Raw genomic sequence first — 11,574 nt, forward strand, 5'->3', positions numbered from 1 at the left:
AAACATAAACGTGTCTATTACATCAATACCATTTACTTCATAGCGCCTTACAATATGGAAACCACTAAAATACTTCCTGGGCTTTCTTGAACTGATAAAGTAAGTAAGGCAGCAATTAAGCTAAATAAGTTGTCTGGGGTCCTACAAAAAAATCCCAAACCACTGTATTCCTATTCACAGTCAAAGAAAAAACCCAAGCACCCTACACTTTAAAGTTTCATATTTCTATTATGTCACCACAGAGAAACTAGCACCTATAGATTCATGGGTATCAACTATCCTACACATCTCAACTCTAAATACCTCTTCCATGTAGCAACATTGTCTAGAATTACTCAAGGAACATTGAATTTTAACAGGTAAGTTAATTTTTCAATATTCCTTTGTTTGCATGATTGATGCTTCAAAATAACTCCAGCAGAGGCATGCTTCTCCTTTGCAAACACAACCCTCACTCTCTCCCAGCATATTATCATTATCTATGTATCCAGTAATTATATTCTTAATTATCAATTTCTATTGATTCACCTAGCAGAAGTGTCAAGCAGATTAAATGGGAATCAAGGGGAATATCAAGAATTAAAATTCATTTCCTACCAACCAAGCCTCTCACAAAAAGCACTATTAAGCAGGATATTCGAAGTTAGAGCAATCATTTGCTCACTCACTCCATTTTGAAGTTCCTTTAAAACTGCTGAGTGAATACCATGTCATTCTCATGATTTATTCTGTAACACCTTCTCCTGCTTAGAAATTTTCATTTGCATTAAAAAAACTCTTTCTGCTCTGTAAAAAAAAAAAAAAGAGTTTAGGAACCCTTCTGAACTCTTCTGTGAATGCAGATATAGAAAATTTCTTTTTGTTCTTAATCCATGACCTTGTCTCCTTTGACTACACCTCCACCTTGACAACTATTAGTTTTAGTGGATTGGTGTTTGAAGAATGACTTGCTTTTTCACACCCACTTTCACACTGCTGTTTAGCCATGCTCACTTCTCTTTCACCTTCCTAAACTTTTTCTTTTTGCTTCACATTATAAGCAAGGAGTTTACTCTTTAGACTCACCTTTAGATGCTTCGTAGCAAGTGTTTTCATTTTAATTCCCTTCACCATATTTGAAGTACAAAACTATAGCTGGCTGCTTTGCTTATGCATGTATACTCTGGTCAAGAGTTACAAAATCTCACTTAGTAACACGGATTTAGGTCCTGCACAGCAGTCAAGAGTAACTCAAGAGTTGGTTCTGTTCTGGATTCACCAAAATTTCTGTTGGCAGACCATTACCGATTTCTAACAATCTAATTTTAGGATCATATCCTCAGTAGTAATTTACACAAAACATATGAAAGTAGCCTTTTTTATTATTGTGTTTCCTATCAGTTCAGACTCTCTGATCTCCCTTAGCATGTCACACATATCACCATCTGGTCAGATGAACAATAATAAAATGTTGGTATTATAGTTTCTTATTTAGACCTGTAAATGCAATCATTAAGCATTTTTTTTGGTGTTTAAGATTGATTTATATGGTCATTTGTTAATCTCATTGGAATCCAAGTCTTGTTTTCTGCTTTGGTTTCTAATATATCACCACTCCTTCACCTACATGGCTTTCATGGATATTTCACAATACTAAGTATACAGAAAAAGCATTGTCGACATTGATGCCTTCCCTTCCACAAATTTTACATTCTCACCATATGACAAATAGCCTCATTTAACACATGACATCCTAGTTTTTCTGTCTAATTTTTACAGACTTCCATGTATGTAGAAAAATGTGTACGTTTCTTTTGGTTTCTGTACAACTTCAACCAGACTGCATAGGATGCTATCTTTTCCTACTGTATGATTGCATAAATGAAGATACAGAACAGCTACAACTCCACCTTCTGTAGATAAGCCACTGGGAACTGCACTTACCCTTGTCAGCTTTTCCCCATTTTTCCATTAGAAATCTTCTTATAATGAGCATAGCAGCTGAGTCTCAGAGTTTTTTCAATAAATAAATGACCAAAGTACATTTTTATACAGAAGAAAGATCAAATAATAAAACAACAGAAAATTTGAAAATTTACACAAGTGATTTTATTCGGCGTGGCTTTGCATAAAACCTGCGTAAGAATCTGGTCTGAACTTTGCTTAGAATGGGAGACGGTAAAGTACTGGCTATATCTTACTCATTATTCTTAAAAAGAGATATCGAAACCGCTTAATTTTATGGTAGTATTTTTTAAAGTAATCTTTAAGACTTAAAAAAAATAATTTGTAATGTTTCTAAAGGGGAGTTACAAGCTGTGTAAGTTCAAATATTTTTGGATTATTATTTATGTCCTGTTATATCCAACTACGTTTTGATGTAAAAAAAATAAATGTAATGTGCTTTTTACTAACACTATTTACATATTTCATACTGTTTTAAAATTCCAATTTTAACACTTTTGAGAAAAAAGCTCGTGTATTGTCTTTAAATATTCATTTAACTGTCATCTTATTTTCATTATTGAAGACTGTAATTATTTCTGCTCATAATTACAAATTGTAATATTTACTAAGTGCATTAAAAAGTAGTATACAGGAAAAAAAAAAAGTTATGTCACTTGTTTAATTAATTCCATGGCCATCAGAAAATAATTAAAAATGTAACATATGAGTTAAACAGGGAAATCCAAAAGTTTTGTTTTCCCTAACTTGTAAAAAATCTTTGCTAGACTTTCTTTTCACAGCATTAAAATTTCATTGCAAACTGGATGCAGTTGCAAGATAAATCTTTCTTTTACTATTAGAAAAAATATTTTAAAAGTTATATGTACATATTGTGAAGCTGTTGGTGTCTTACATCTCAATATTTAGGTAACAATAAATGTTTTTTCCAGTCAATGGAGTATAGTATAGAAACATCAAAGCTAGTTATGAACAACCACGCAGTCCTGTGCAGCAACACATAAATACTGAGGTCCAAAGCGTAATTTAACATGACACTGCTCTCAGCCAACAAGCCAGTTACTCTAATTATTTAAGTACAGTCAGGTGCTCTTCCAGTATTAGTTCAGCCTGGTAATTTAGACATCACTAAACCATATTTCACCATTCAATGTTAACACAGCCTCAACAGTGTCTTACATTTTTTGAAGCTGATGGGCCTTGCGCAATATATTTTTAAAAATAAATACATAAACATGCATTTCTCCCAGTAAGACACACACACATGGTTTATGCTCAGATAATACTTGTTCTTAAATCAGCAATGTGCAAAACTAGGCCCCCTCCCTCAAATTCCAAGTTCCTTTCTGCTATATAATGTTAGAAGATATACATAATTTAGAGACTAAAAGAAAGAAATGGGTAAGATCAAGATGAACAAAAATGGCCTAAAGCCCAAGCACAACCCAACTAAGCAGAGCAACAGACATCTATTTTCATTTACAGCTCCCAAAGAGTGATATAGCTGATGACTGAGTTTCCATGACTTGCATACAGTCTGAGTGATAAATGAACATTCAAAACTTGATGCCAGTAATTTGCCTGAAGATGCTGTATTGGTTTTTAAGGTAAAGGAACTATCTTCAGCTAGCAATAGGTTTCTTGTTATTATTTTGTTTGCTTACAACACTTAAAATGGTTAAAGTCCTGCGGGCATTTCCCTAAAAGGGTGTCTCTGTGCTCAGGCTATGAGACAGGACAAGGACTAGGAGCTACTATATCACCATGAGGTGCTAAGGGGGACTATGTTGATGAAATTCACTAACTGCAACACCTTGTGGACTTCACAGTTGCAGTAAAATATTATTTTCTGCAATCAAGAAAGCACAGGTAGCCTTCAAAACATTCACATATTAGCATATCTAAAATGTGCCATGGCAAAATTAAATTCTCTTTCCCAAGAAAGGAAGTTTGCTTGATCCTCCCCTTTCAGGATCAACATCCTCACCCTCCAGATTATGCATTCCATAAACTTGTTGCCCACAGAGTCACAAACACCACAGAATCAAGTGGCCCAATTCCCAAATTTAACCTTCATATTCATACCTCATCACTTCCTCAGTCTATGCAAGCAGTCACATTAGACTCTAACATTTCTACCCATTTTTCAAACCAGAAGAAGAGAAAGAGCAGGAGGAGGACATGAATTCTGCTTAGTTATTAAAAGACAGGCCATCTCTTATTACTTGCAAGAATCCTGCCTTCTGTAATACTTGATTTGAGTTTTATTCAACCTCCTATATTGCAGAATGTGGAAGAGAAACAGAAAGGAGAACCAAACAAAAACATGCAACTGCATATTTGCAACCCAGACTTTATAGTTAACATTTACAATGAAACATCGTATCAGAGATTTAGAAGCATTAGCATACAAGCAATACATAAGAGGTTTAGAATGAGGATCTGGACTGAACAGACACTTCAGTATAACGACTATTAAACACATTATTTTGTTTTTATAAGTAATTAAAATAATTAGATGCATCTTCCCAAAACTCTACATAAAAGCATTAAAGGCAAAACAATCCTTCAAACACAAAATTAATTTTTGCTTCCTTTTATTTGCCTAGGATTAAAATCATACAGCTGGGTTTTAACACTGAAGAACCGTTAATTAAAGACATGTTCAATGTTGTATAAAACATAGAAAACAAAATACTGTGAGTATTCCCCAAAGCCTGAGATCATACCATTCTAAAACAATGTGATACAGTACTAGGCAATTCACTGAGATGCAAACAATTAGCACAATTTTGTTAGAGCATTGCTTATACAATAAACATTTGGCACATATTGTACTTTATGGTATTCAACCCAGAAGCCACTTAGAAAATCCTGTAATTAAGCATGAGCAGTGGTTAACATACAGGGACACTTTGTTCCAAAACCCACTTTCTCTATACAGATTTTCTACTTACCTGTGATTCTGTGTAGCCATGCCTCTTATTGGCAGGGGATGTCCAAAAGCAACATAGTATCCAGAACACACTGTATTATTTCAAACACCTGTTCCTTTAAAATCACAGGCTATTGGGCAGCAGATTAGACATGCGTCCATACTCATGAATTATATGCAAATACAACGTTTATGTTTTTATAAAGTCACACACATTCCATCAAACTGCAGACAGGAAAAGGAATCATCACCAAACAGGTTAGAGGGCTGCTCTGAGAGACTGTTTAACCAGCCTCTATGCCCCTCGTCTGTTAATAACTGAATAGGAAAAACTCAAAGAAGCAAGTAATAATTAATTTAGGGGTTAAAAGCCCTCCCTAAAAGGAGAAAGACGGACTTTATGTTACTGCATATACCACTAGCTACACAATCAAGACGTAAAGCTTGGATGTGTTCGGAGAATGTTGTTAAGCAATCCAGCATACACACACCTAACACTGAAGTACTGTCCTGAATTAGATGTTGCTGCTAAGTGCAGTCATGAAGTTCAGTGAGTAATATCAATTGCTCAATTTACTTCTGGCATCGAGTTATACTTTCAACAGTGCCTTGTAAACAGCTAAAAATATTACTCTGATGCATTCTTCTTCTGCTAGGCAATACTTTTTTTTTTTTTTTTTTTCCAGTCCTGTCCTGGCAAAAGTAAGGTCTGTGTCATATCCTGTCAAAACACGACAAAGCAGAAAAGCCAAATTTTGCTATTACAGCAAAGGCTGTAAGTATTATGCAGTTTTCTCTCCCATGTAAAAATAACACACAGCATTTTCATTTTGTTGCTGCATGATCAACATAAACAGAACAGTGATTTCCTTATCTGGTTCTAAGGGCTGTTTTGTGGTATATTTGACAAGGTGTACCAGCAACACAGAAGTACCTGTTCCTCTGTGTTTTCAAAATACATCTTTTGGCTGGGAGATTAACAAAAACTGAACTAAAACCAAAGTTAGCAAAAACTCTATGCTGTTGCTTCTCATTGTTAGCCAGGATTTGAAAGCTCAGACTTTTTTTTCCCCCTCCACATGCAAGCAGGTTTTTTTAAAAAAAACAAGGTATTTAAAGCTACTTTGTGGTTGCATCCCACTGATTTCTAGAAGCATCGCCACATCAACTGCTCATCCATTGTTCATAAAATGTTCTACGAAAGAGCGAACAGATAGCATTAAATGCAAACAGTGTATTCTGGAGCAATCATATGACAAAATAAAGTTGAAGGCCCAACAAAAAATAGTTTATTTCAACCACTGGAGCCTCTAATAAACAACACCCTCAAATTTTTTCTCCTGTTTTGAGTCAAATCACTTCTAACTGTCTTTTGATTTACTGCTTTCTGTACAGCTGAGAGAATAGATCCACATAGCTTAATGTCTTGTCTTAAACCCAGGTCAGCAGAAGATGCAGAAAGAAATCTGACTGTTGGTTTAATGTGATTACCATTAAATCCTCTACACCCATTAAAATTGACAGTTAATGGCAGAAATATAGACTAAGACTATTTCACAGTTCTTCACCCTTACGAAGCTCCAGGAATAGGATTTTCAAAAAAATAAAATAAAACCTCTACAGTATCAGCTGGAATTGCATTTAATCAGAAACTCTGAAAATCAAAGTCTTCACCTACCATATGCCAGCCTTCCAAATGCGTGTAAGATTGGTTTTGGAACACAGAATATATGTTGCTTTTGAAAACTACTAACCTGGAATGCCATACAGTTCTTGGTCAGAGAGAAAAGGCAAAATCCTGGGCTTTTTAATGAATGGGATTTTTTTTTTTTTACTTCAACCTCAGTAGGACCAGACTCTCTCATTACCTTTAACTTGTCTTGAGAAACTTTGTTAGTGTATCAGAATCAAAGTAATACATAGTGCTGGCTCACTTTGTCCCCAAATACTACACAGTAACAAGACCTCATTAACTATAATAAATGATCTGTAAAAACAAGTTTACCAAATTTCCCACAAAAGCAATTCCAAAAATAAGGAATTGCAGTCAAAATATTTCAGCCCAAAACAGTTCTCCAGAATTTCAAATTTTCTGAAACAGGAGTTCTGAATAAATCTTCTGGTTGTATCACCAACTTTCTATTTTACTTCACACAGAAGTACTAATCAAAGGCAACAGGAAATAAAAAGTTTAAAAAATCGTATTTCCAGGATTACATTTATTATAGAAATACACACAATCAATAACTGAAAACGTATCATAAAGATCAAAGCAGTCAGTCAAAACCGAAAAGCTTCAGTTCTGAAGTAATCCAAATACATCTGCAATGAAAACATTTACCTGCTATTAGCTTTTGGAGGGTACTCTTATCTCCATTAACAGCAGCAGCATGCACTTCAGATGCTAAGGAGGAACCACTGACGAGGCAGTTTGCTGAAATATTCATACTCTTTCAAGGTATTACCATGGGTCAGATGTGCACCACCACCATTTTTTGCAGGAATTCAATTCTAGAAGAATTCAATAAAATAGAATTAATTTTATAATGAATCATTAAAACAACTCAATCAATGCTAAAGCTAATAAACTGTTCTGTTAAAAACAGAAAAGAAAAACACTTTTTTTTTTTATTTCGTGGGTTAAATCTGCCTCTAGCCAAAATTCAAACAGAAATGCCTACATTAATGAGATATACACATATATAATCATTTCATTGCCTTTAACATAAATTTCAATCAATAAGCTTTACAAAAGTCTGCAAATAGGAGAGTGTTTACCTACAAATCAACAGACTGTTCTTCAGTGTTGCTACGCATGCTTCAATTCAGTAACCAATTTAGTTTGTTATCAAGTATAAATTTGATATATTCCTCCAGTACTTGATATCTGGTGGTATTTTACCATGATGGTCTATGGACATATGCAGGACAAGGTTTACAAGTTGAAGTAACATATTTTATTTCACCAACTAACATAACTGAAATAATCCGATCAGCTTTCTAGATTACAAGTGTTCTTCAAACCTGAACAAGTTTGAAAATGTGTGTGTAAGAAAAACCACAATGAATTAGACCAGAAGTCCAGATTTAAATCCTGTCTCAAACTGGCCAATGGTAGATGCCAAAGAACAGAGCAAATATATACATATATAAAAAATTATTATATATATGAATATGATTTTGTACCCCTCTTCAAAATACTCTTCAAATGTACACTTATTTCTAGTTCAATCACTTCCTGAGGTGCACTTGGTTTCTGTGTATTTAGTACTCTGCAAATTCTGCTAATTGTTTCAATTTATTTCTCTACTATAAACGTGTCCAGTCTCCTTTTAAGATTATGCAAATCTGTAGCATCCACAACATCCACTGGCAAGGAATTTCAGATCACAACCAAACACTGTATGGACAAAGCGCTTGCTTTCATCTGTCCTGTCCTGGCTCTTGCCATCTGAGGGTCCTTAATCCTTGTACTGGAAGGAAGAGTAAATAAAGAATTCTTATCTGTCAGTAATTATTCTACAGATTTTTAACATATCTTCATAGCTAACTTAGCTGTCACCCAAGCAGATACTTTTCTGTATGCATGACCATTTTAACTGCCCTTTTTGGACCTTTTCACAGTTCTGTTCTAACCCTTTTGACATGGAAAGTAAACTCCACTAGTTATTCAAGATGTAGGCAAAATGTGGATTTATGCAGTGCTATAATGGTATTCTCTTCTTTCTTCTCTATTTCTTTCCTAAATCACATCTACCGCTACAGTTGCCTTCCTAGCCTCTTCTGAAATGGAACCGGTACCTTCGCTGAGCTACCACTGCCTCAAGATCTTCACAATAATCAGCTCAGGTCCATACACTATTTGGGAAATGAAAAAGGGTCTGCATGCTTGAAAACTTGTTGATATTCTCCAAAAGTATCAAATATTGAACTTCTACTTTCAACTCTTACCACATTGCATATTTGGAATGGAAAACAAACTGAGGAAAATAGCTTTCTCTTGCTGTTTTCTAACTGTACTATGGTGTAAATGTGGGACAAAAGGAGGTATTGCTGAGCTGTCTACTGAATTCTGGGAATTTTTCACCTCATCTTCTGCTCCATGCTAATTTAAATATACTCCTTTTGTCCCACATTTACACCATAGTACAGTTAGAAAACAGCAAGAGAAAGCTATTTTGCTTCAATTGTTATTTTCAACCATCTTAGTTTTATCTGTTCTATAAATTTCATATGTTGCTAAACAGCATCTGTTGTTATTAAATATAATTGCAGATGCATACATATGTTGGAGGGAAATATTAAAATTTGTTGGAGGGAAATTATTACAATACCAGAAAAACATTCACTTTTATGTAAAATGAAATGAAAACTTCTACAGCAGATATGAAGCATGAAGTAATAGAAGTAAAGGCTTTTACCTGCAAACAAAAAAGAAAATCAAATACAACTTAATACATTAATGTAATTGTAGACTCTTCTTCACAAGCTTCAAACTTCCGTGGAGAGCTAAGAAAACCAATACAGGAAGCTTCATGGCAAATATAATCAGTTACTCAAAGAACACCTGCACAATCATGATATCAGTTCATACCACATCTCTGCAATAAACACAAATATGGAACCATGAGGCTGTGCTCAACAACACATCAATATACTGCATCCAGTCTGCATGAAAATGCTCAGGTGTAACTCTGTGCTTAAAGTATACCATGTGATAACTGCAGACAAAACTTTTAACACACTACTGTCAAAATTGCTGCTTCTCCACTTTGTCCTCAGACAGCCAAGTGCATGCTACGCTGCTCTTAAAATGGCTAACCGCACCACTGAACACTCCTTTCCTGAAGTCTGTCTGGTTGAGTTTTCATAAGCCATGAAAGTGGGTTCACCTTACCTTCCAATCTTTCTCCCATACAAAAACTAGTAAAGGTGTGACTAGAAAGGCATGAGATGCTGGTTTCCTTGAGTACATATACTATGCAGAAGCTGATTGCAGCCATCTGAGGTAAACAAAGGAAAAAACCCAGGGTACAGTTATGCTAACAAAGAACTGTTATGTTAACAAAGAGAGAAAGTGAGGTACATTATAACTTTGTGTATGATAAAGGAACAGCCCTGGGAGAAAAACAGGTTCAGAAGAGGGAAGATGTTGTGACATGCCTGAGATGCCACAAGGGGCTGGGATATTATAATGTAGCCTTTTACATGTATCCAATAGATTTGTGAGTAGTATGCATGATTATTGTAGAGTGCTTATATAAGGTGTGATTTCTTTCAATAAAGTTGAAGCTTGCTCTATCATTCACATTGAATCGGCTGCTTGCTTCCTCCGCCCGCCGCATACTAGAACTCCTCACTACAAGAACGTTTCCTCGCTTGTGTTCACAGATTTCCCTTTGCCGTCTGTCAGTCACTTCAGAACCAGGAGTAAGTATGGTATTGCCTAACTACCACTCCTTAGAGGATGTATGTTACAGAAACATGCAATGACTCACTACATTTTAACAAAGCAAGCAATTTTCCCAAACCCAACTTTTGTTTCAGGCACCCTTATAAAATTATTTCAGAAATCATCCTAGTCACCCAACAACCAATTTGCCAACACCAAGCATGTATGGCATTTGCACCTGTCTGAGATAACCCATTAACAGAGCACAATAGTTACTTGCTCCTACACCAGCACTGGTGCACGCCATTGAGAACGCTGGTGCAGAAGCGTGAGGACCAGCTCCTCACGTAACTTTATGAAAGTATTCTTTCTCATTAATAGTTCTGGAGCCATTTCTGGTCATCTGAAACCTATGGAACAACATGATCCTATCCCACCACTCTCCTCTTCTTCCATGAACCTCAGAATAACATGACAATGCTGATGTTCAGTATTGCTTGGAAGTCATGAATGCTTCTATCCTTACTGAGTTTGGTGAACCTCAAAAAAGCCACTGAATGTTTTTCTGACATGCTTGTTTTACCACATAAGTAGATGATCCTTCCCATAATCAGAAGCACATCATTAAAGGATTCATGGCTTTGTTCACTTCTAGGAGCAGAGAATAGAAAGGAATTCAAAGAGTCTAATGTGACCACAGGTTAAAAACACTTACACTTTTAGAGCCATGTAAGACAGGCTAACGGTGCCATAATACACCACAACAAATTACAGAAAAGCTCAACTTGACTTGGTGCTTAAGAAAGCCAAAGAAAGTACAGATGCATACATGACAATGCTGGGTGGAAAGAGCTTACACAAGACAAACACACTTTAAAACACACAGCACAAGTGCTTTAATTTTAGTGTAACAGCTTTTCAAACATTCCCAGCTGTAGCTAGAATCATTCTTTTCTTTTAAGGAGGATAAAGAGTATCCACATCATTCAAAATACTTGCACCATTCTCTGCTTCCCAAGCATCCTCTGCTCCTCCAACAGAACTGTATTTTTGACTTATAGGACACATAATTAACATGTTTAATTCAAAGCCAAACTTTTCCTCCCAGCCTAACAGCACGATTTATGCTTTCTGGTATCTGTACATTATACTGGATAAAAGCAGATGAGACATTTCTGACTCGGGTAAACCTGAAGAAACCAAAAGGGACATGAAACTGAGTGTCAGTTACAAGCAGTTGCAGTGCCTTGCCCTACTTTTTTGTCATTTTTTTTACCAGTTATAAATATAAATTTTCCCACTA

General features: G+C 35.5%; 1 protein-coding gene across 3 annotated transcripts in view; it reads right to left on the reverse strand.

Moving 5' to 3' along the window:
• The window catches only part of LOC113476993 (inversin-like), a 48,601-nt gene extending 39,299 nt beyond the window's left edge, over positions 1-9,302 (reverse strand). The window contains exons 1-2 of one of the 3 annotated variants that reach the window (XM_026843046.1): positions 9,229-9,302; positions 7,221-7,390 (exon numbers count right to left, since the gene is read on the reverse strand). In XM_026843046.1, coding sequence (XP_026698847.1) covers positions 7,221-7,326 — 106 coding nt within the window. In that variant the 5' untranslated portion in view covers positions 7,327-7,390; positions 9,229-9,302. Of the gene's footprint in view, positions 1-7,220; positions 7,391-7,657; positions 7,818-9,228 lie in introns of those variants that run through there. The other 2 variants (XM_026843047.1, XM_026843048.1) reach the window with 2 other exon arrangements.
• Positions 9,303-11,574: the final 2,272 nt, after the last annotated feature.

Source organism: Athene cunicularia (assembly GCF_003259725.1).
Source record: "Athene cunicularia isolate RWA chromosome 2 unlocalized genomic scaffold, athCun1 chr2_part1, whole genome shotgun sequence".
Taxonomy (NCBI): domain Eukaryota; kingdom Metazoa; phylum Chordata; class Aves; order Strigiformes; family Strigidae; genus Athene; species Athene cunicularia.